This window comes from Sphaeramia orbicularis, chromosome 19 (genome assembly GCF_902148855.1).
Source record: "Sphaeramia orbicularis chromosome 19, fSphaOr1.1, whole genome shotgun sequence".
NCBI classification, from domain to species: domain Eukaryota; kingdom Metazoa; phylum Chordata; class Actinopteri; order Kurtiformes; family Apogonidae; genus Sphaeramia; species Sphaeramia orbicularis.
The window spans coordinates 20,818,931-20,844,516 of record NC_043975.1 but is presented as its reverse complement, the minus strand read 5'-3'; the positions used below and the strand labels follow the sequence as shown (position 1 = coordinate 20,844,516).

The following is a 25,586-nucleotide window of genomic DNA, read 5'->3' as shown; positions in this document are numbered from 1 at the left end:
GGGATGCTGCCCTTGAGGAGATCAGGCCATGGGGCAGGTGGGGGAAGAGTACAGACGCGGTCACTGAACCCATGCATCACTATGTTTTGAATATCTAAGCCAATGGTGAACCTGATCAATGTCATAATAGTTGTACACTTGGTCCAATGATTGTAATATTCATGTTCTTTCATAAGATCTTGAACTTCCTGTTGTTAGTCAGTCAACTGCTGCATCTCACTGTATGTACTTGACTCCTTGCAAGTAAAATCTTCTGATTCCAGAATCCAGAGACTCCATCTTTTGTCTCAGAGTATATCACGGAATTTTTCTATCAACTTGGTCCTTTGAGCCGGATCCCAACATCCCTTCCTTCATCCAGGTTTGGGGACTGAAAACCATGCATGGGGAAATCTAGGATTCTTGATTGAAAGCCCTCCAGCTGAATTGCTGATCCAAAGGAGGCCAGGACCTGCTGGAAAGGAGGAAGGGTGACGGGATCCACCGAAACTGGCACTGGACTCACTGGATTCTCAGGTAGGATCTGATCAGCTGATAAATAATTGGATGTTGATTTCAGGGGTCCTGGGGATAAGGGTCTGGCCTTATCCAGGGCGGATCCTCTGTAAAATTAGGGCTGATTTTGGGTTAACTTGTGTATATGTGCGCTTGGTTGAATGTAGGATATCCTAAGACCAGCTCTTCTCTGGACATAGGTTCAGAGGTTCTGTGAGGGATATCCTCCGTGTGTATGGTATTCCAAGATCAGTTCTTCCCTGAAGTCCCTGTGTGTCAGGTTGAGGTCCAGGGGTTCTGTGAGAAATATCTTGTGTGGATGTGCGTCTGTGTGTAAGTGTGATATTCTAAGACCAGTTCTTCCCTGTACTTAGGTTCAGGGGGGTTCTGTGAGGGGTATCTTGTGTGGTTGAGGGATATTCTAAGATTAGTTCTTCCCTGTAGTCCCTTATTTTTAAGGTTGAGGTCCAGGGGTTCTGTGAGGGATATCCCGAGTGTATGTTTATGTGTGATATTCTAAGACCAGTGTTCCCTGTAGTCCCTTTTAAGGTTGAGGTCCAGGGGCTCTGTGAAGGATATCCTGTGTGCCTGTGTGTCCGCGTGTAAGAGTGATATTCTAAGATCTTCCCTGTACTTAGGTTCGGGGGGTTCTGTGAGGGGTATCTTGTGTGTTTGAGTGGTATTCTAAGATCAGTTCTTCCCTGTAGTCCCTTATTTTTAAGGTTGAGGTCCAGGGGTTCTGTGAGGGATATCCGGTGTGTCTGAAGTGATATTCTGAGACCAGAGTTTTTCCCTGTAGTCCCTTGTTGTTAAGGAGAGGTCCAGGGGTTCTGTGAAGGATATCCCACCGGCCTGGTGACCCGGTGTTCAGTCCATAGTCGATGTGAGAAGACTACAGGAAAAAGGAATAACTCCGTGCAGCACGTTAAAGAGGGACCTAGGTGAACGGTACTAGACTGTACTATATAATTGAAGCTAGCATTCTCTGCTTCTCTGCCTGTGTGAATGAGCGTCTGTGTGCAGGCACCAGCAATCGCTGAGTGTGTGTGTGTGGAAAAAAAACAGAAGTGAAGTTATAGATCTAGAAGTGGTGTTAAAAATAAAACAAAAACCTTCTAGGTAATACTCGGCTGGTATTTCAGATTTATTTTGCCTGTTGCCTGGCTTTGTGACTCTAGTATCTTGGTTGTATAAGTATGGTACTAGTGCATTGAGTGAAATAATTGATTCACCAAAAAATTGGTGGCTTGTTGAAACTCCAAATCAGAGAAACGGTCTAATTGTGACAAAAAAAAATTTAACTGATACATACATGTTATTGTAGTCGTTTAAGAGCTCTATTGTTGTTGTTGTGCCATGGCTGTGATAAATGTTTGTATTACATGCTTTGTGGCTTTGGTGTTCTTGTTATGTGAGTAATATATCGGTACATTTGGAGGTTGGGCGTTGGCTCAACTCGGGTTGATGCACATCTCAGAGTTGTCTGAGTCTGAAGAATCACTGAGTGACAGTATTTAGTACTTAGCAAGCAGGTCTCTCTTCACATTGTTGGTCATTAATATCCACACTTTAAAGCCTTGCATTAACTCACATTCATAATAATCACAACAATCATCTGCACTTACATGACAGAATGACAGAAACAGAAAGGTGTTCTCAGTTGGACTTACCTGTGAAGAAAAACAGAGAGATGGCAGCAGTAAACATCATGAGTTCAACACCTGTTACACTCCAAGTCTGAGCGACATAAATGGTCTCTGTGTACTGTAAGTCTGGAAAAAACACTGCTTTGTAATGGAAGAGAGCCAGACAGACTAAGTGACCAATCCTTTTTCGATTTTTTTTTATTTTTTTTTTTAGAAGAAATCTCATCAGTGTAAAGGCAGCTGTACATAATAGTTACTCCCATAGTAACCAGAGGACATTTAGAGGAGGCTGTAGAAAGGAGGAGCAACATAAAAATGTAATAAACAGGACATGCATGAAGAAGAGTAAATAAACATTTACACATTTAGGGCTGGATCTACTAAAGGTTTGTGGTATGAAAATGTGTGCAAAATCATTGAAAAATGTACAAACTGATTTACTAACAGTGCACACAAAGGGTTGCGTCTTTCAAAAGTGCCAAATAGCACGTTTGCGTCCAGTCACTACGTATGCCGTAATGAATATGCAATATGGGGCGTTTACATGCAATTGTGCGTGTGAAGGGAGGAGAAAATGTAAATATATTAATTTAGCATAGTCAATATTTAACACGTCTCAAAGGGAGGTGCAAACAGTTTGTATGCGTAATTGTACATACATGGCTGTGGTTGTTGTTGCAAGGAAACATCAAAGAGAAGAAACAAGATGCAGAGAATCCATTTTTCACCATCATGTTAACAATTTTGGAATGACAGAAAAAAAAAAAATATTGAGACATGTATACCCCCCACACACACAGACACACACACACACCTATAAATGAATGATGATCCGTAAATGATCTCCCGTGTCATTCTGCACCAGCAGAAACTGAGCAGACACTCCCCTTCAGTGGCTGAAATAGTGCACTACATGTTATCACAGACTTGCAAAACATTTGAAGATGATGCCTGCATTTGGGCAAATATCTCTGCAGATTCAAGTAGGTTCTGACTCTCATACACAACTTACATACTTGACTTTTTGTTGTTTGGTTGAATTATTACTTGAGGAACAGCTCAGGTTTGATATTTTAGGGAAAAAGTGAGAAGGATGACGAAGATGGAGCTACCAGAGGAGACAAATTTGTGGATGTGGTGGAGGAGGACATGAAGGTAGTTGGTATAAAAGAAGATGTCAGATGGAAGCAGATGATTCACTATTGTACCAGGGAGCAACTGAAATTTTTCTTCTTCTTCTTCTTCTTCTTCTTCTTATTATTATTATTATTACCAGTAGTAGTAGTAGTAGTAGAGCCAGTGATAAAATATATCCTGGGATATATAGAGCTAAAGGCCACACTATTATTTCAGCCATACTTAAATACTAATGAAAAAAAACAAAACAATATGCAGTCAATTCAGTAAACAGTAAAATAATAAAAGTTAAAATAATAAAAGTATTAGCAATAATTGAATCTTATCCACCATAATAATAGGCTGAAAGCCATATCATAATTTGTTAGTTATTATTTCATATTATTTGTATGAATATATAAAGAATGCTATCTAGTGGGAAGCATAAAGTTATCATAATCATATGTTAATATTTCACAATGTATGTATTTATTTATTTATTTTTAGTTTAGGTCAATGACATTATTATGTAAACAATGCTGACTAATGGGCTAAGTAGTTTGTTGGCATAAATGTATTGGTAGTTGGAGTAAAAAGTAGTGTAAAGTATTGTCTCTGGTGTGAATAATTCGATGTTTAGTTGCATTAAATCCAAATCTCGTTTTTTCTCGCTGCACTGGGTTATTTCCGTGGTAACTGCAAACACTTCAGTCTGAATCTACTCTCTTCTACTCCAATGGGAAGGATGTCACAGGTGTATTCCAGTGTTTTACATGCTTATCTGAAATGTTCTTTTCTTCTCTAGTCATTAACAGTTGTTAAACATCTCGCCAGACAAAGCCTCGCAACACTGTCACAAAGTATTTCTGTAATGGACAATGAATGTGCCACGTTATTGTCAGACTGATTATTGGGATTGAACTGTGGGCGCTGTGCAATGTTTTTCTCCTCAACCTCAGTTTTTTTACCTGGTTAAGTAGATAAATTTAACACAGGCCTATTTGAGGACATATGACTCAAATAGGCTACTCCGATTTAAAAAGTCTTTGGGTCAATAGGTCATAGGTATCCATAAAACAATGACTAGATAACTGTGATATATTTAGTGAAGCCAGAGGAGTAGAAATTCTGTATAAAGATGCATATGTGGCACCCAAGACTTTTTTCAAAATGTTAACATGTTATTAATGTTCCATTTTAGTTTTGGTTTTTGCTGTGTGGCACTTAAACCCATGCCTGTCTGTGTTTGACAGTAGTGTGGTTTCTGGTGCTATGCCCGTTTTTGCCAGTGGGTGGCAGTGTTGGCGTATGAGAAGAGACTGACTCATGCTCTGCGGCGGAAACAGTGAAATTAGCGCATAAACTGTGTGTAGATGTAGCGGCTGTACGTGTGAGAATAAGTTGAGAATAAATTGCCCAAACATGATCCTCTTTCTTTCCTGGCCGTTTATTCTGGCAGAAAAAAATATGTCTCACGAAAACATGCAGTCTGTTGTCATACTGTCAAGCTAAAAAAAAAAAAAAATCACAGTTAGCTAACACCACAATCAGACCATGAACATACATAAAGAATATTGTCATTCAAAAAAAAAAAAAAAACAAAATAAAAAAAAACAAAAAACATACTCAACCAACAGGGAACCAATCAGTACACAAACACAACGGTACATAACAATCATTCAAATATGACAAAAAAAAAAAAAAAAAAAGTAAAATAATGACAGGACCAACATGTATGTACTCACCACTAAGAAAGCATAGCAAAACTGCCGCTATCTCCCTGGGGTGCACGACCCTAGTTTGCAGGGGTGTGGTGTTTAATGTGTCTAAAATAAAATTGTAATTAACACAATAAAACAGTGTGCGATGGCAAGTGGAATCCTACACTATATACATTAACTCCGTTACACAGACAGCACTCAGTCGCCCAAACTCGAGTATAAAGACATTAAATTCGGACTTATAATGAAAAACAAAAAACGAGAAATTATGTACAACACTTTAATTATTTTTGCTAAACATATTATCCACAAATGTAGACTATTGAACAGCCACCCACTGTTCTCAATTTATATATAAGTGAAATAACAAACTTTAAAAAAAAAACAAAAACAAACAAACACTGAAACGTGTAAAAACCAAACAAGCCTTGATTGCCAATGAAAATTCAAATGTATTGATACCTGATTAGACCTCTGACTTTTATTTTTGTTTAATTTTTTTTTTCTTTTTAATTTTTTCTGTTTTTTTTTTTTTTTTTTTTATAGTGTTCTTTCCAAATACTATTTCAGCATAAGGTTGATATCGATGCTCAGTCTGGAGAAAAAAAGTGTTTTCTGTAATTCTTTAGAATGTGTGTCCAGATTTTGATCAATAAAGTTGAAGGAAAAAAAAAAAAAAACTGTGTGTGGACAGTCCAGTGAAGCCGCTATACAAAACTGCTCTTTCTGTGTTTACAGGTGGGTCAAGTGCAAAAGTATTGTATAGATGATATTGTAATAACTTAGTTTGAGCTTAGGACAGTGTTTTATTTGTTAGGATCTCACTCTGAGGTTGTTCTGTTTGTTTGAAATATACGTTAACTGGTGTTAGCTTCGATGCTAGGTACCGTTAGCTTCTGCGCATATGGTGTTGTTTGGGGGTTTGGGGAATATGTGTTTCCATGTCTGTAGGTGTAGGATACAGAAGGTGCTTTTTTGGGGTCATATGTAGAATTAATTGTTTTCATGTGGTAATCATTAACTTGTATTTCTGTTATATTGTTTTTTAATACATATTTGTAACAGCACTGACTGTGTCAAATGTGTGTCTACTAAAATGTTAGTCTGTACATTAATAATATAAAATCAGTGAAGATAGCGCATAAGCCGTGTGTAGTCAGTCCAGCGAAACCACTACACAAAACCTTCCTTTCTGTGTTTACAGAATAAAAGTCAACCTGTTGCACACAGGCTATTGTGTCTGACATCATGTGTATAACACATAGAATGGAAATATTCAAGTACAGAAGGCCTACATATGTTGATAGCTCATATAAAAGACTCCAAGATAAAAAAAAAAAAAAAAGAAAAAAAAACTATATACACCAAACAGCACAACATTGATTAATAAATATTTTTAAGTGATATTTGATAAAAGTACTTCAGCGGACAAAATACTGTTAAAATTTGCATTAAAAAAATCAGATAAAGTTGGCCCAATTACTTCTATTCATTTACTTGTTGGATCCAAATCTAAAGCATGAAACCTGGTGTAATTATCAATAGTGATCTACATTTTAAAAGTCATATGAACCACATATCAAGAGTATCATTCTATCATCTCAAAAACTTTTCCAAACTAGAAGCACTCGTAGAGAGCAGACCTCCACCAAGGCAGATCAGTGGACCCCCCCCCCCCCCCACACACACACACACACACACACACACACCCCCGATCACCACCAAAATTTAATCATTTTTTCCTTGTGCCAGTATCAACGTTTCCTGAAATTGTCATCCAAATCCATCCATAACTTTTTGAGTTATCTTGCACACAAACAGACAGAGAAACAGACAGACAAACCAACGCCGACGAAAACATAACCGCCTTCGTGGCCTCCTTGGTGGAGGTAATTAAGGGGCTTTCTCTTTTTTTTCATTGTACAAATAAATAAAAAATAAGGAGCATGTATATTAGGGAAATACGGCAACATCACTTGGAGATGTGGAGATGGAGAAGGTGTCAAAAATTTCTAAGTGACCTGTGGATGCTACTTTAGTCACATTCCTCTTGTTATTTATACACATCAGTAATAATCTTCGACCAAGTACAATGATTACATACTGAGGACCAGCTATCCTTTATCTATAAAGAATAAAACACAACAGTGGCAGCAGTGTATATGGTAGAGACTTTTATTGAATATAATAAAGGGTATTATGTGTATATTTGGGTGAAATGGAAGCTGTCCTTGTCCTGTAACAACACTACACTTTCTTCACTCTGGGATTATTAAAAAAAAAAAAAAAAGCATATATATTAATTATTTATTTGGAGCCACTTTTAGCTATAGCAAAGGTGCCGCTATTCTTCCAACAGTCCATTAAAAAAATAATAAAAATCACAATTTACATTAGCAGAAACACACTCAGACACCAGCAAAAAAAAAACAAAAAAAACATTTAAAAAAATTGATAATCTTTTCCCAAATTCCTCAAATAATAATAATAATAATAATAATAATAATAATAATAATAATAATAATAATTCATATGTTACCCAATCTTACAGAGATTTTTTTCTTTATTCTACAGCCATAAAAATCCTGTGATACACCTGTAATAACACCTTGGATAATATTATTATATGATTATGATACATAGTGGAACATTCAACTTATACATGCTTCTTTGCTTCATTGTACATGGATTTTGTTGCATGGCATAGACAAAGAAGACAAACTTGTTTACATTTTTTCTTTGTGCAAAAAACAAAGACTCCACAAATGTGTCTTGTTTGCAGCAAAATCAACACTCATTCAACATTTAGAGTGTCTATTTCCAAGTTCCAAAATAAAGACAGGCAAACAAAAAAGACAGTGACTGATGTGACATAGAACATAAAGAAAATTCTGTTGATTATTTTTGCCTTTTGGGTCCAGTATCCAGGCTTCCTCTCTCCATCATTGCAGGTGAAGATCACAGACAGTGTTTTCTCCATTTCTTTCAGTTCAGTTGAAACTTGCTCCAGTGTGTAGGTGTCCTCTGTGGATTTGCTGACGGTCATCTGGAAAAATGGTTTAAATGATTGTGGTTAATTCATTGATAATACTTAACCTATAAAAACCCAGACCTCCACCGACAACCAAAAGCTGTTTGACATTTGTTGAACCAGTAATCCTATCAATACATGTAAATAACTGGTGTGAAATGCAGTTTGTCATCTTTTAATGGTCATCAGATATGACCCATTTGGACATTCAGAGGCTCCATATTGAACATGGAAACACATCATCTTTTACAACATTGATTCATTAGTAAAACCCATTGAGTTTGATAAATGACAGTGGATGGAGACACTTGTATTTACATACCCTTATTGATATTTTTGATTAAAAAGTCACTTTTACGTCAGTTTTCTGTATGAAAATGCATGATTTACCTTGAAAAATGGAAAATACAGAAGATAACATGGTGATAAATCACTTACGAAAGGTTCACTACAGAGAAAAAATAATTTGGGAACTGCCACAAAACTAGTACTGGGTCTTGATGGGTTAAGTAATACTGCTTATTTCATTGCAAAAATCAAGAATTTCAGAGACAAAGACAAAAAATCAATGTAGTTGTTCGTCAAATTGCAGCCACACCTTTCTATCTTCAAGCAACAGGTCAGCAGGAGTTTCATCAGAAGACACGTTGCCCAAACACTGGCACCATTTTCTCACCTCTGAAATAATGTACAGGACAAATAACTGTAGTAAATAAACTCAATTCAATTTCTGTCTACACTGAAAAGATATAAACGCCACTACATATAAACCTCAGTAACCCTTACTTTTGTCATGTTTATAGGTAGATTTGTTACCACAGTCCTCACTCAGGTTTTGGTCTCTGTCTGCCTCTTTGTCTTGGGATTCAGAGTCTTTTTCCATCAAATACATCACTGCAATCGTCTCAACAAGGCTGAGCATCATGAACCCAAAAATCCCAAAGCAGTAGAGGGCTGTGAGGAGCACAGAGAATAAATATTGGTTAATTAGGTAGAAGTGTTGCTTTTTATGACTTGACAGCTCAGAAATGGTTCTTTACCTATAAGTGGGATCTTGCTTGATGATGCAGGTAGGATGTCGTTGAGAAGAAGCTGCATCACGGTGATAGCGAGCAGCACCGTGATCTTGAAACTCAGCTTCTCACCCCCTTTGTCTGAGATCAGGAAGGAGGACAAGTCCAGACACAGGAAGAACAGGACAGGCAACATGACGTTGATGACGTACAGCATAGACCTCCTTTTCATGAAGACCTATGGATGGATGTTTGAGGTAAAGTGGTTGCATTCCCTGCACATTTACATCTGAACAGGTGATGGCGTTACAGTAGGTTTTGTTTGGATCATGACCAGCATATAAGAGGTGGATGACGCTTCTGTGCCATCACCCATTGATTGGTTTGTAGCCTTCAATTCCAAAGCACTGAGTTTGCGTTTTGACTTTGGATGTCTTGTTTTTTTAAAGTGCTTCCATGATACATCCATGGATGTAAGAACAGTTGTTTTACAGTTTTTTGATAAATATAATGTCAAGAACATTAATTAGCACCAGCTGGTCTAATTAACAGGCTACCTGACAGAACACATAAACCAATAAGAATTAATAGCAATATTAGCTAATGTAGCTACATTATGCTAACAGGATCAAGTAAGTTGAGCTGTGTCTCTGGGAAGAAGTTTTAACAGCTCAGATTCAGTCAGATTTTTGGAGCTTCCGTTTATTGAATAAGACAATTTTTTTTTTCCTGATTAAAAAGCTTTCCTCCAGTTGGATTTAAGAAATTATAGTAATAATGCAAATGATTTTGTTTTGTTAAATCTTTTATAAGGTTTACATGTTTACTGTGTCAAGCATTAGCATCAGTGCAACCATTATCAGTTGCATGTTCCCAACGCTATTCTCTCGTCCAAAAAAATAAACAAAAGTTTTGTTTTGTTTTTTTTTCCATTTGAAAAGGTTAAATTTGCAGCAGCCAAAATGAGAAACTTAAATACTTTAGCCACAGTGGCTCACACTAGAAAACACTAGGGGATAAAGAACAAAACTGGATGCTCCAATATGAGTATTTTTTTCCTCTTCATTGCTGTAATACTTGCAGTATAAACGATCATGTCTTGATTCCGGCCATATTTGTTGACAGTTTGGTTAGTGACTGTCACATTGATGAATTGCCACTCGTACTGGGTTCGCAACACCTCCTTAGTATCGTTTGTGACCTCAGAGGAATCAGCAAAGAGGAGGAGTTGTATTTCTTTGTCTGAGGAGGGAGATGAAAATATGACTGATGTTTATAACCACAGTTATGAGGAATAGGAATGAATGATACATGTTGAACTGAGCCAGACAGAGAACAAATAAGATAAACAGGAGACGATGAGAGGAAGACTCACCAGAGTGGACGACTGACTTGAATGAAAGGGTGCAACTTTGTATGTCGAAAGGAAAATTGTAAACATGCATCCTGCAGTTGCTGATCAGGACCTGATCATTTGTAAGCTCAACTACACCTGAGTGTGAAACGAAGAGATATGGAGTCGGAGGAGCCTTGTCTTTCTCTATCCTGCATTATACACACACAAGTACACAGTAAAACACACAACACAAAGATATCAGCAAATACTTAATATTTCTTCTCTTGTTCTTTTTTTTTTTTTTTTTTAATACATTTTTAGAAATAATTTTAGGCTAAAAATGGGATGCTTGCTTGTAATTAATTGATTAGTAGAACTCCATGCATGATGACACCATTTTTAGTCATTTGGCAACATGTACATTTGTTTACACTTACATCTCCTTAATAGTTATGTCTGGTTTCCAAAGAGCTTCAGTAGGAATAGTGATATTTTTAATCCCACCAAAATCTTCAGGATTCCAGGAAATATGATCGTTTTTCCAGCTCTACAGAGAATAAAAATATTGCAATAAAAATGTGAATTAAATAGACAATATTAACATTAATTCATGGTCTTCTTCAGAACACACTTACCATAAAAATCCAGAGGTAGGGAACAAATTTTTGTTCAACCTCCCGCTAAAAATAAAACCAAAAAAATTGTGAGAAAAACTTTGGCGGCAATATGTCACAAACAGATATATGTGAAACTAAACCTTAAAATTAAAGGGGTTATATGTAGGATTTTTAACTTAAATTATTAGAAATTATATGAAATTATATTTAGAAAAGAGTCTTGAAGGTTTGCCAAATCTATCGATATACTGGATTATAGATATATGAACTAAATAAATTCACACCAACAGTCCAATAGATTTATATGACCACTAGAGGAAGTAGTGAGTCACTCTGCTGGTCTCCCACGGTGCAGAAAACTAACATCACGGGGCGTTCGACCAAAACATCCCAAAGTGACAAGATAGGACAAGAACTGCTAGGACAACTTCAAAGAAAGAGACAAAGTGATAAAAGGTAGAAGCACTGCTGTTATTTTCACCACTGGACATAGCTTCAAATTAAAATATTGGAGTTTGATACTGAAATTGGAGAATTGCTGCAACGGGTGAGTTTGATTATGAAGCTCATGAAGGTATACAATTATTATGTGATGCAGTTATCTTCATTTGTTGATCCATATTAAATTGCGACAGTTCAAACTTTGTTCAGACAACTCCAAACAGATCTTTAGTGCATCTATTGACAACACAAACCGTACAGAAGACACATGTGATTTGTAGTTTTACTGTGGCTAAGCTAACAGAACTATAATGTAAACTATCAACTGATGCAGCATGTGAAGATTCTAAGACACAGTGTAATTTTGACTGACAGTAAAAATAACCAGCTATGAGTTTTTATTTGAAGAAAACTTAATGATACCATAATACGGATGTGGTTCCAGGCACAACAAATCCCGCCTCTTGCATGTATTGTAGCTTATTTTGGCATCGATCCAACTGATGTCATCATGTCTATGTATGTGCTGGTGTCAGCATATCAACTGCCTCTATATATGTGCCAAGTTTGAAGTAAATTCAAACAAAATAGATGTTTTTATAGACATTTGAAATTTTGCCCAATTATAAGTAAATGGGAGGAGAAAAAAGATTTGTTAAACATTTATAATAATTTGAACTCTGACCTACTTTTCCCAAAATGTAACCACATTTATTCTGGGTCACTGGCAATGTATAAACCCAGTTTGGTATGAATTCAACCAATAAATTTGCTGCTACAGACATGTGAAATTTCGCCCATTGTAAGTAAATGGAAAAAAATAATAATAATAAAATTAAAAATTCATAAAAAAATTTAACTTACAGTTCCCAAAATGTAATCAGATCTATTCTGGGTCACTGGCAATCTATGAACCCAATTTGGTATGAATGCAACCAATACTTTCGCTGCTAGAGTGTTAAAAAAACAAACAAACAAACTGAACCAAAACAAACCCCCTTGCCTCCCCTTTGGGGGGCAGTGTAAAAATTAGCTTTGGTAGTCCTATGTGTGTTCTAGTATGCTTGTGTTATTGTAAGTTTGGAATATTTATACTACATATAACCCCTTTCATAGGATTATTTTCTCGTAACTGTATTGACGTCATTACAGGAAATCATTGATATTAAAATAACTTCATCGTAGCAGAATTCCATATGAATAAAAGTGTACATTAATTGACTGTAAGAAGTACCTCACTTAGAATGCATTTACATTTAAGTATAAAAGCAAAATGATCATGTAATGCCTCGCCATGCATAGTTTGAACTACTTACCACATCTACAATGGCATAGAGCATCACGTACAGCTCAACTTCTAAGGCCTGTGTGTGGTCTTTAACAGGCCGGGACATGGTGAACAGGTCATTGTTTGACGACAGATTCAGGTAATTTAAGACATCCTGGTATATGTAGTTAGCCTCGGAGGATTCCCCACCTTCATTAAAATATACAGGAACCCTCAATTAATTCTGTCACAGTTCAGGCTGTCCCTGCTCTAACAAACAAATATCTTACTTTGAAATCTGACTCTTGTGGTCACAGAAACATAACAGATGTACAACAGGTATAGTCAGGCATTTGGGACAGTCTCATGAGTCCATTAAAGACAATAAGTATAAATGGGAGGACAGAACCCGCAGCACAGGACTTAATAAACTGGTTCACTTGCAGTAATTTACAATTTTCTCATAATCTGTACCTTTATGAGACTGCATGCTATCATAACACTGCTTTGCTCCATATGTTGAATACAGTAGCCTTTTTTAAATTTAGTTACTAGAATATAATAATTTCCTCATCAATCAAATCACTGCTATAAATATGGTCTATATGTGCCACCAAGCACCTCTTCCTCCATTTCCTTGACAACTACTATGTTATGTGCTCAAAAACGTAGGTGCTGATTGGCTGAAGAGGAGTACTGTGTATCTGCGCTCGATTGCTCTTCTTCAGCTACCTGGATATCTGTCACAGTAAATTGAAATTGAATTGTGAGTACTGAATTTGAAAATATGTGGAGTTGAATTTTCAGTGAGGATAAAATATAGTTCCAGAGAAACTGAATTCAATTTCATAATCTTACATTCAGTTTCAAGTTTATTGGACTTTAGCTCAAAACTAATAAATTCAGTTTCAAATTATGCAATTTAGATTCAGTTTTCTTGATTTAAATCCAGTTTCTGGTGTCACATATTTCAGCCCATTTAAAACATTATTTTTATGAAGGTATTGTGTTTTGTAAATAGCTATGCAATAAGTAGGAAAATGTAAAATAAGCCAAACCCTGAAATGGTCATGGTCCATAATGCTCTATGAATGTTAGTTGTTCAGGCAAATTTCTATGGAATCATTTTTAAATCATTGATACAGTAATAACATCACCTACCTGTGAGGAAGAGCAGAAAGAGGAAACTGGCCAGCATCATCACTCAATCGCTGCTGAGAATCCACGGTGGAAATATTAAGCCTGGTCCTTTTATTGGAAGAAGGTTGGGTCAACTGAGTGATCAGTCCTTTGGTGTTACAGGCAGAGACTATTAGAGAGACACCCACACTCTGGGCAAAAAACAAAAAAAATGAATCCGAAAGGATAGCAGAATAAGAACCTTAACTACAACCAAGAAAATCTTAACCTTCAGTAATGATCCAGTGTATGCACTGGAGAGATCAGACTCAGACTCAGTTTTATTGTCATTCGATCAATGGTACATGATAGAATGAAATGTAGTCACCTCTTAGTTTGTAGCTTAAGAAGAGAAGAATAAAATCTAAAATAAAATATATAAATGGTAAGTAGGGTAGAATAACTACCATAAAAAAATATGCAATAAATAAATAAACTTAGTAGAACATAACATGCACAATTACGTATTCAACAGTTTGTAACATAAACTGTATATTATAATTGAAGGGAGGAGCTGTAATGTTATGTTATGCTTGGTTTGTGAACTGCCATTTTTAAGCCAGCCATGATTTGGATGTTGCAATGTTGACTTTTTGGAGCCAGAAGTGACCATATTTGGACAAAAGCAGCAGGACTATGGAAGCCCATGGGGCCAGAGCTAATGCTAAGTGCTAGCCCTCCATACCAAGGGGGTTCCTGCCCCCTTGGCATTTAATCACACAAAATGTGCATTATTTTTCTAGAATAAGCCAGAAAGAATGTCCACCAAGCTGCTCTACTCTCTGCCATAGTGACGCAATAGTTCAGAGTAAACAAAGCTTAATTATGAGGTTATGAGATTATCTTATGTTAGCTTTGGTAGTGTGATTACAAGCCAGGTTATTTACACTCAATGATAACGTTAAAAAATTTTCTTTTGAACCGTGCTATTTATATTTTTACATATTTATTCATAGAGTTCATTTAAAGTGTATTACAGTGAAATGTTAATGACCTATACATAAGTAAAAATAGTTAATAGTAGAAATGAATGTAATAATGTAACATTTTTCCACTTTAATTCACAAACACAGATAACACTGCCTCAGTGATTATAAACACTTCTGGTAAATGTACTCTGCACATTCCTAATTGAGGTACTTGTTTTTTATATGGTTACAATTGTAAAGAGTTTGTAAAGTTGTATGATGGCACTCCAGCACAGCAACCAGTTTCAATTATTAAGCTGTGTTTTTTACTGCTTCCTTTATTTTAACCACATCCAATTAGTGGTTATTTATTGATGGATTTTAAAAGGAGAGAGCTGTAAAAAAAAAAAAAAAAAAAAACCCACAAAACTACCCGCATTTGCTTCCCCAACTGATCTCATAAGGGGCTTTCTGTGACCATGGGGATTGTATGTCAGTATTATTTAAAACAAAAAAAAAAAAAAAAAGTAATAAATATGTTCAAACCACATCAGTCTATTATTATACAGACCTTATGCCATGTTTCCATGAAAGATTTTTGAATGCTTGTGTGCTTAAGTTTTGCTGGGAGCTGATAGTTTGGTGACATTTGTTAATTCCAGTTCTAACCTAATGACTTTTTTATTGCCCTACATCCCTGATAACAGCACAGGAACTCAGGAGTGAGTTCAACCCTAACCCTCTACAGTAATGCCAGTGTCCTACTGTAGAGACTGTGAGCTTACACTGATCAGCTGTAACCACTGACCAGTGGTAATAATATTGATTATTTTATTACAACAGCACCAATCACTGGGTTGGATATATTAGACAGCAAGTTAACATTTAGTCCTGGAAGCGGTTGTGTTGGAAGCAGCAAAATGAGCAACATAAGGAGCTGAATGACTGTAACATATTGTAATGGTGATGACCAGGTCAGAGTATCTCCACAACTACAGGTCTTGGTGGGTGTTCCTGGTCTGCAGTGGTGACGAACCAAAAGTAGACTAAGGAAGGACATCCTAATCTCAGGACAACTGAGCATCTGTGGGAGGTGTTGGACAAATAAATCTGATCCATGGAGGTCCACCTCTGCACTTCCAGGGCTTCAGAGATCTGCTGATAATGTCTTGGTCCAGATACCACAACACACCTTCAGAGGTCTGGTGGAGTCTAGGCCTCAGGTCAGAGCTGTTTTTGTGGGAAAAGGGGAACCTACACAATATTAGACAGGTGGTAATAATGGTATGCTCCCATAGATGTTGGATTGGTTGAGATCCAGTTGTTCTTTAGTTTCACATTTGGCAGGTACCAACCACTATACACTGGGAATAAACAACAAAATCTGGAGATGCACTGACCCAGTGATTTTACCACCACAATTTGTCCCTTGTTACAGTTACTCAGATCCCAACTCTTGTCAATTTTACAATTTCTAACACATCAACTTTGAGGTCAACATGTTCACTCACTGCCCAATATATTCTAAAGACAGATCCCATTGTGACGAGATAATCAAAATTAATACCAATCAGCGGTCATAATGTTATGGCTGACCGTTGTATGAATCAGCTAATGTCAACATATGACCAGCACATATTACAACAGACTCCAACACAGACTTCACATAAGCAAATAAGCCTTAGCATTTATCACCAATAAATATACAAATGCAAAGATTATACATTACTTTCTTTATTATCAAACTTTAATCCACTATTATCAGAAGTGTAAAGTGTTTCTCCAAAGTATTCAGACTGTTTTGGCATGTCATAATGCAACATTTTTAATGTACGCAAATGCACATGATAATAAATGTTGTATAGAATACCTGAGAGGAAGAGCGATACATGAGTTAGAATCTTTTTAGAGACATTATTAGATGTACAGTGAATAAATCAGGTAATGGACAGGTTATTTTTTTTGTCCAATGTTAAAATGATGATACTTGTGTGACATGTCATGTTTTGATAATGAAGCAATAATTGTCTATGCATTACTCCACTGTGAAAAAATAAAACTGAAAAACACAGTGATCACTGTGACATAAAAAATGAAGAAAACTCTATTGAATTTTTTAGCCAGTCTGGTCCAGTATCCTGGTTTCTTTTCTATGTGTCCAGTAAGAAGCAAGGAAAGTGTCTTCTCCACCTTCTTCAGCTCATCCGACAGCCTTTCCAAAGCACGGAACTCTTCAGTCAATTTACTGCTCTCATCCTGTGAAAGTGATTCAGCAGAGCGGCTTTAATGCAATTATTGATTTAAAGCTTGAAATGAGACTTTAAGTGCATCTTGGTTCAAACCTGTCGACCCAACAGCGATGGGATGTCAGCAGAGGGCACATTATAGATGGATGAACCATAAACTTTTCCTGCAAGGACATATGGATCAAAGAACAAACAACAATATAAACTAACTGAAGGTTCTACATGTAAGATTTACACATATTTGTGTAAACACGTGAAGTTTGTGATGAGAGGTAGTTTTTGCTGATGTTAGCTTACTCCATTTCTAAACTAACAATAGGCAGTTGTTTTACAATGATACTATTGAAATTGACAGTGAAAAGTGACCAGAGTCCTGTACATGAGAATTATTGTGTCGCCTGTTATCAGATGCAGGAACCCAGAACAATTACTGTATTAGTTCAGAAGTGTTAGCCGATATCCACAAATGATGGCATACGGAAATTTTACATGTTGAAGCCTCAAGACTTCATGTTAAATTAAATCAAAATTCTTGGGTTGTTGTGCATCCTGGTGATTTGGTGATGTTATGTCAGCGTGGTCCAATAATAAGCACACTCAGAATAATAAGCTCAGGAACAACTCAGGTGAAATGTGGACTTTTTTGTGGTCAGTGCACTTTGATAAGGCCTTTCTCTGTAATTCTGAACAAACTAAGAAGAGCAGAGGGAATTCTCCCTTTATCCCACCTGCTCTCTGTTTTCAGCAGTGCCTCTTGCAAACTTGTCATGGTCATACCAATCTTAAAGCTATACAGTATCATGTGGCATTTTTACACTTGACTTTTGTCATCTTAAAATGCTCCTAATAAGCATGTGTCCAACTAAAATGTAATAGAAATCCACCAGGTATTAAAACTCAAAAATGTTTAATTTCTGACAAAAATTCTGACCAATCATTTTATTCGGTCTGAATGAAATAATTGGCCAAACCTGGCTGAGCCTCCTGTCAATCATCCATTACGGCTGTCAAGCATCTGATCCATTATCGCCATCTCCGCATCCAATATGGGTACCTCTGAATCTGACGCTTCACTCGTGCTGCTTCTCCTGTCACTGACCACAGTCTCCAGTCTAGGATGTGTATGGATAGGACTCAAATGCCAATGTGGAAGGAAAAAAGGGATTTATTAACAGAAACAACAACTAAGGGGAACAAACAGGAGTCTAATGAATGAAGGATGGAGATAAAAGCTGGACTGGACTCAGACAGGTCTGCACAAAGCTCAGCCGTTGGACTCATACAGGTACATGTACTTGGTGTCACACAATGTAGGATGATGTAGGTTGATAAATGTATGGACTATGAAACCTCAAATGTCCATGGAAAATTTGTGGAGGCTGCGTGTTCATAGTGCACGCGCCCATCGCCTGGGCACTGCAGTGAAGACACTGACCCAGCGCTGCACAGACCAGACCCTTAAATACAGGGTCTACTGATGAAACAGGAGCCGCGGGCCCATGGCAGGTGGATGATGTGTCTGATTGCTGAGGGAGGGGTCTGTGGACATGCTGAAGTGGACCGGACCTCCACCTCCACCTCCACTTCCACCATGTGCATCAGGTGAGAGGAGGAGAGCGTCAGAGCTCAGGCAGGGGGAAGCGGGCGGGGCTTAGGAGGGAGGCAGGTTGTTCATGTTCAAACTTTTACTAAGTGCTGTGAGAAATGCCACATTGGTAGGTATAGCTTTAAATATTCTCCTCCCCAAATGTTGTGGTTTGAAACGGGAACTAACTCTCACAGCAGTAGAAATTCTGATTTCAAAGCTGGAATCATCTTACCTGAATTCTGCAAATCTATAAATTCATAGTTTATTCAGCACAACCATTTCTTAACATAATGTTTTGTATGTACACAGCATGAATCTCACCTCTGTCAAAAACATTATCAGTGTGGTTCCAGTTATCCCTGGCATCTTCTCTTAAACATCCCACATTGTCTGCTGTGTTTTCCCGATAAACATTGTCTTTTTTCATCAGATACATGACCACAATCGTCTCCAGGAGGCTGAGTAGCATCAGAGTAAACATCCCAATGCAGTAGACCGCTGCAGGTGACATTCAGTAATGCAGATGATTAAATACTTGTTTGGTCAACATTGTCCTGACTTAAAGCAAAACTCCTCTACCTATAAGTGGGATACTGTGTGATGCCGCTGGCAGAATTTCATTCAGAATAAGCTGCAATACTGTGACGGCGAGCAACACAGTGACTTTGAAAGTGAGTTTTTCCTCCCTGTTGTTTGAGATGAGGAGGGAGGCCAAGTCCAGACACAGGGAGAACAGGACGGGCAGCAAGAAATTGATGACGTACAGAAGAGATCTTCTCTTCATGTTTATCTGTGGAACAGTATTTAATGCAGTTGATTGTTATGTAGATCTACATTAAAAAAAAACCCCATCTAAAACAACTACACAAGTCATATCAGTTTGCAAAGGACAGGAAAGACCTTGGAACAATAAAAAAGACAAAACCATGGCAAGAAAAAGTCAATACTATACCTTTACAGTAACTAAACAAGTTTGCTCTTTGTAGGTGGACTACCCAAAATAAAGTATTAATACAAAAGTTTGCACATCCAGAGTACAATATCTGTACTCTACCAACATTTTTACAGTATTTACTCAGTATTTAAAACCAACCACCCAACCAACCAACTGATAAACGATAAACAGTACATACAGTGTAGATAATGATGTCCTGATCAGGGTTGGTGATGTTGCGGGTTGTAACTTTCATATTTATGAACAGCCACTCGTATTGAGTCCCTCACTTCAATGGTCACTTCACGAGACCATTCTGTGGCTTCTGATGAGTTGTCGCTCGCCTGGAGTCTTATATCTTTAGCTGATGTGAAAAAAACAACCAAAAAACAGTAACACAATGAAAGAAATAGGGTTAGTTTCTTCCCTTGTCATTTGAATTTTTCAATAAACTTAAAATTGTTACAGTGGGAGTTGTAGTTGTTTTGTTTTGTTTTAAGCCAAATTATTAGCCATGACTAGAAAAATGTTCACTACTAAGTGTTTTATGCATCAGGTATCATCATTTTGACATTTAACATACTGTTATTATGTTTATGTTTATGCATTTGGCAGATGCTTTTTTCCAAAGCGACTTACAGGAGAAAACCAATTAAATCACTCAATCAATCAAATTTTATTTATATAGCGCCAGATCACAAAAAAAGTTATCTCATGACACTTTATATATAGAGTTGGTCAAAACCAGACTCTAAGCCAATTTACAGAAACCCAACAGAATCCTCCAGGAGCAAACACTTGTGACTGGTGACAGTGGCGAGGAAAAACTTCCCTTTAACAGGCAGAAACCTCGAGAAACCTCGTGTTATTAATGTTATTAACACCAGTCCTCACCAGTGTGAATGGCAGACTTAAATGTGAGGTTGCAGCTCTGTGTGTCGAATGGGAATTTGTAAACATGCATTCGGCAGGTGCTGACCAGAGCCTGGTCTTCATGAACTTCAACATATCCTTTAGAATCGATGAAGAGATATGGAATAACTGGTGCTTTGCCCATCTCTGTCCTAAATGACAACACACATTTACTGTAAATATAGACATCATGGCAATTTCTCCACCATTTTGTTTAGATATAAGAGTAATATAATCCATGCAACACAATAGCACTAACATCTCTTCAATGATAAGATCAGGCTTCCACAAAACTTCAGTAGGAAGGGACACTTTATCAATTTCACAAAAGTCATTTGGTATCCAAGAAATATATTCATTCTGCCACCTCTGCAAAGCAAAAAACAAAACAAAAGGTTAAAAGTGAGAAAACTGAATAGTAAATAATAGTGACAAAGACATTTGACCTGTTTGACAGAGCTCACCGTAACAGTCCAAACATAAGGAATGAATGTCTGGTCTTTCTCAACCTACAACCAAAAACATGTAAATGAAAACTATTGAGACAACACCAACATGTCATCATATCAAATGGGCACTATTTACAAACAGTTTATAAGGTTCATGCCATGCAGTACTAATGACTTAATAAGCTTTTTTTTATTTTAATATTGTAGGGCAGAAATATGAACAGGAACTAGTTACTGTGAATGTACGTGACCACTAGATGGAGTAATGGCCAAAGTGTCAGAATGTGATGAATTGAGAATGAGAACTGAACATTTGGTGAGTTTTATTTAATTATCATGCTGTTGGCTGCCATTTGTAGATTTTACAGGTTAGACAAAACTGACCAAATATATTTTGGTTTGTAGGAGAAAACTTGATGATGTGAGTAAATAATGCATTTCATACTTTATTCAGTATGTTGATATGTAGTCCCTGGTCTTGGCAGTCACAGGTGTGTTTTGTAGTAACGCCTTTAATGAAGTCATTATTACATCCCATTGTGAGAGCAATCTGTGGTACAGAGCTATAACATATATATATATATATATATATATATATATATATATATATATATATATATATATATATATATATATATATATATATATATATATATTTATATATATATATATATATATATATATACATACAGGGCCGGACTGAGACTCATTTTCAGCCCTGGAGTTTCATACCTCAGACCAGCCCACTTTAGATCACGACCGATTATTATTAAAATCATGGAATTATAACCTTACATGTTAGGTCTACACACTGTTCTGCAAAGCCTTCTAATTCAGTGTATTTTCTAAAATATTTCCAATTCAGCGCAAGTAAAGGTTGCTTCACAATGTGGATTTATTTCAAAAGTGAGTGTACATCGACATCTCCAACATTATTATTCCTCACAACACAACAATAACAGAATCTATATTTTTGTTCTTATAAGTGTTAACATTTTTCAAACCTTTAAAATGTTTGAAATGAAAGTATAAAAATATTAAAAATTGAAAAAAAAATAATAAAGCTTGCTGCACTTTCTAATAACTATCATTTTTGTATCCTCTGCAACAAAAGATTTCCATCACAACTACTTGCGGTTTGTTCCATCGATGCTATTGAAAATTTTTGGTATAGTGATATTAGGGGTTTGATGAGGATGATAAGAAAAAAATGTGTATCCTGTGACTGAGGGCGAGCAAAGCAATCAAAGCTGACAACAGACTCATCTTCATCGTCTCATTTGTGCCTAGTGGTTCAGGGTTGTGCTGCTGAGCTGCTCCTCTGTCATCAGCAGACTCTGCTCTCCCTTTCACACTTCCTCCAGTTTCCCTAGACTCGCCTGCACCTGTATCACAATAAAAAATATCTACAGACATTTTGACTTACTGAACTAATTAAGATATTTACATTGGCAAAATATGCAGGCTTATTTGATATTACTTTATGCTATTGCCTTTCAGTTGTGGGCTTTGTGTATTTACGGTCTCACTTTTAATAATAAAAAATAAAATAGGTCAGGACTATCATTTGGGTCTAGAAAGTGGTTTCAGGAGAACTAATGCTTGTTCATACAGTCTGTTCCAACAGCTCACCTTTTCCTTCCATCCTGACAGGAACAATCCCCTCATCACTACTTGCTCCTGGCTCTGCTTCTGACACTAAAGCACAGTTTAAAAATGGTCATAATTGTCAGCACAAATCTTCTATTTTCAAAGCCTTGGTGTCAGTTTCATTCATGTAGTGCTGAATCCTGGAGCATCTCAGAGCACCTTTCATACTGAACAGGCCTACACCATACTCTTCAATGGAGCCTATTTATTAATAATCTTCCCTCTCTGAGCAGTCCTACCTGCCCACTCTGGACTTGTGGGCTCATGGCTGGTGTCTGCTGCTGGATGTTCTTTCTGACTCTGAGGAGCTACAAGACAAAGTTTCCCAGTTATGGGGCGTCGTATCATACTATTATTTAAATGACATAACGTTATGTTACACGCCACAATGCCACACAATTCATTGACTCGATAATTAACTAGCTTGAAAGGTGGTTTACCCGGTTCATCGTCCTTATTAGTTTCCAAACGGGAGGTCGTTTTTGTGACAAAGTTGCAGATTTTGTCACATTTGGCTGCGTTTGCTTCCAGAGCTTTCCTCTTTTTAATTCTTGTCTTCTCTACACCACCTTTGCTGTTTCTATTATCCATGTTTCAAACAGCAAACACAGCTGACCATCCACAGCCTACAGAGCACAGATCGTATATGCTCCACAGCTACAGTCTAGAGCTACTAACCGTATGCAAGGACATGTTACGTCAGGTCACGGTGTGTCCGCAAAAAAAAACAGGAAGAAAAAAAACAGTTTGCTAGTAGAGGGGGTGGGGCCCAGGAACAGCGGCTGCAGATTACGTGATCAACTCAGTGCTATGACTGAACACCGGCCCCAAAAAATAAATAAATAAAATATTAAATATATATTTAACGTGAACTCCGGCCCTCGCGGCCCAAATATTATACCGGGAATTGTCCCGGTCCTCCCGATTAGCCAGTCCGGGCCTGTATATATATATATATATATATATATATATATATATATATATATATATATATATATATATATATATATATATATATATATGTCCAAGAAAATGAGGCAATTATTGAAAATTGTATTTTAAAGCTTTGATCCTTACCACGTCTAAAATGGCGTAGAGCAGGACTTCCACTGACACCCATGTGGGCTGTGTGTAGTCTTTAACAGGTCGGGTCATGAAGTACAGCTCATTGGATTTAGTCAGGTTAAGATGATTTAACACTTCCTGATAACTGCATTTCCTCTCTGTGGACACCCCACCTGCAGTGAAAATATTGAGACATAGTCACATTTAATTATCAGAGGGACTAGTAACTGAAAAGTGACTGAATTCAAAAATGTGCTTTATTTATTAAAAAAAAAAAAAGTGGCCAGACAAACATCTTTTGCAATTATCGCAGATGCTTGACAAACACCAGGTTAAACATATCTCCAGTAATATCCTGTATCTGTGGTCACTAAAAGCCTATTATGAGACACAGACAGGAATACAGAGCATTCCTGTCATCACTCATCATCACATCTCTAATGATGTCAGCTTTTTTCTTACATTTGTTTGAGATTCATCTTCTGTAGACCAACAACTTCAAATTAATATCACCATACAATTACATTTTTTTAAAAAATCTTTACCCAATTTTTGTGATTAATTGAGCAAAAAAACACACAATTTGACATCAAAAAAATAGAATCTCATCTAAAAATATAAGATGAGTTTGTACAGGGATGACTTTCAAGCATCATTTTCAAGACATTAATGTCTAAAATGCAACTTAAACATCAGAGAAAGGCATTTTTCATGAAATAGAATCTTAATTCATTTCATGCATTCTGAAGAATCACTGAGTGACAGTATTTAGTTCTTAGCAAGCAGGTCTATCTTCATATTATTAGTCATTAATATCCACACTTTAATGCCTTGTAATAACTCACATTCATAGCAATTCCAGCAGTCATCTGCACTTACATGACAGAATGACAGAAACAGAAAGGTGTTTTCAGTCAGACTTACCTGTAAAGAAAAGCAGAGAGAGGACAGCAGTAAACATCATGAGTTCAACACCTGTTACACTCCAAGTCTGAGCGACGTAAATGGTCTCTTATACTGTAAGTCTGGAAGAAAAACACTGCTTTGTAATGGAAGAGAGCCAGACAGACTAAGTGACCAATCCTTGTTCTTCTCTCTTTTTTTTAATAAGAAATCTCATTAGTGTAAAAGGCAGCTACACATAATGGTTACTCCCATAGTGGTCAGAGGACGTTTAGAAGAGGATGTAGAAAGGAGGGGCAACATAAAAATGCAATAAACAGGACATGCATGAATTAGAGTAAATAAACATTTTACACACCATTCTGCAAACCATCTTGCAAAGCATTGCAAACAAGTAGATTTTTTCTTATTATACAACTCCAGAAACTACTGAGTTTAGACTGAACCATACTAGAAGATGCACAGACCATTAATTTAATTTCATTATTGTACTTCAAGGTTGATATTAAAACACAGAGATACTGGAAATGTTTTCTTTGTGTTTTTAGTTTTTATTGCATTTTAGCACAATGTCACAGCTTTTTTCTACAATACACCAATAGAGAATGAACTATATGAATGTTAGTCAGTTCCTTGTTAACTGTTCACTGATCACTGAATTAAAAATATACAAAATACCTGATTTTCACTGGAGAAAAAAAGAAATTCATTTATTTTTATTTACCAACCTGTTTGGCTTTTGCATCGTTAAACAACTAACATAATTCACACACTTCACCACATAGCAGAAGTGTAAAAGAAAGGGACAACTGGAATTAAAATGTGTCAAGAAAATTTATACTCTCAATCAATAAAGTACAGTGATTTCCTTTATCCAAGCTTCATGTTAAACACAGATGCTATACAGTGCATACAGCCCACAGCTAAGGTGTTTTACTGTTGTAAATATGCTTTGAGCATCTACATATTCATTTAGATCTACATCGAAATATTATGAGTTCCAGAACAAAATCTCAGCTGCAACACAATAAAACACTTAAAATATTCAACTAAGCTCTGTAATCAAAGA

The 25,586-nt window shown here is 36.7% G+C and overlaps 2 protein-coding genes and 1 pseudogene across 2 annotated transcripts; all 3 read right to left on the bottom strand.

Moving 5' to 3' along the window:
- LOC115410490 (5-hydroxytryptamine receptor 3A-like) overlaps nucleotides 1-2,416 on the bottom strand; it is a 28,072-nt pseudogene extending 25,656 nt beyond the window's left edge.
- Nucleotides 314-24,624, bottom strand: LOC115410489 (5-hydroxytryptamine receptor 3A-like). Its single transcript, XM_030122142.1, has 13 exons — nucleotides 24,539-24,624; nucleotides 13,845-14,014; nucleotides 12,733-12,893; nucleotides 10,994-11,038; nucleotides 10,796-10,905; nucleotides 10,398-10,567; nucleotides 10,104-10,264; nucleotides 9,050-9,260; nucleotides 8,796-8,963; nucleotides 8,608-8,687; nucleotides 7,851-8,024; nucleotides 1,277-1,387; nucleotides 314-454 (listed from the first exon to the last, which is right to left on the bottom strand). The coding sequence occupies exons 2-13, from the start codon at nucleotides 13,882-13,884 to the stop codon at nucleotides 314-316; spliced, it is 1,572 nt and encodes a 523-aa protein (XP_029978002.1). The 5' UTR covers nucleotides 13,885-14,014; nucleotides 24,539-24,624.
- LOC115410488 (5-hydroxytryptamine receptor 3A-like) lies at nucleotides 17,107-24,575 on the bottom strand. Its single transcript, XM_030122140.1, has 9 exons — nucleotides 24,539-24,575; nucleotides 23,627-23,787; nucleotides 20,915-20,959; nucleotides 20,710-20,819; nucleotides 20,433-20,602; nucleotides 19,829-19,902; nucleotides 19,184-19,394; nucleotides 18,926-19,102; nucleotides 17,107-17,180 (listed from the first exon to the last, which is right to left on the bottom strand). Exons 1-9 carry the CDS (start codon nucleotides 24,573-24,575, stop codon nucleotides 17,107-17,109), a joined length of 1,059 nt encoding a protein of 352 aa, XP_029978000.1.
- Nucleotides 24,625-25,586: the final 962 nt, after the last annotated feature.

What these genes read in the sequence shown, in the direction of transcription:
- LOC115410489 (XM_030122142.1), bottom strand. Translation starts at nt 13,884, where the DNA reads ATGATGCTGGCCAGTTTCCTCTTTCTGCTCTTCCTCACAG. An exon ending in GACATAACTATTAAGGAGAT is followed by an intron (nt 10,568 to 10,795) that starts GTAAGTGTAAAC and finishes TGTATAATGCAG; the next exon opens with GATAGAGAAAGACAAGGCTC. An exon ending in GACTACAGGGAAAAACTCTG is followed by an intron (nt 455 to 1,276) that starts GTCTCAGAATAT and finishes CCTCCTTTCCAG; the next exon opens with CAGGTCCTGGCCTCCTTTGG.
- LOC115410488 (XM_030122140.1), bottom strand. Translation starts at nt 24,575, where the DNA reads ATGTTTACTGCTGTCCTCTCTCTGCTTTTCTTTACAG. An exon ending in CTCTCTGCTTTTCTTTACAG is followed by an intron (nt 23,788 to 24,538) that starts GTAAGTCTGACT and finishes TTTTCACTGCAG; the next exon opens with GTGGGGTGTCCACAGAGAGG. An exon ending in CTTATGTTTGGACTGTTACG is followed by an intron (nt 20,820 to 20,914) that starts GTGAGCTCTGTC and finishes TTTGCTTTGCAG; the next exon opens with AGGTGGCAGAATGAATATAT.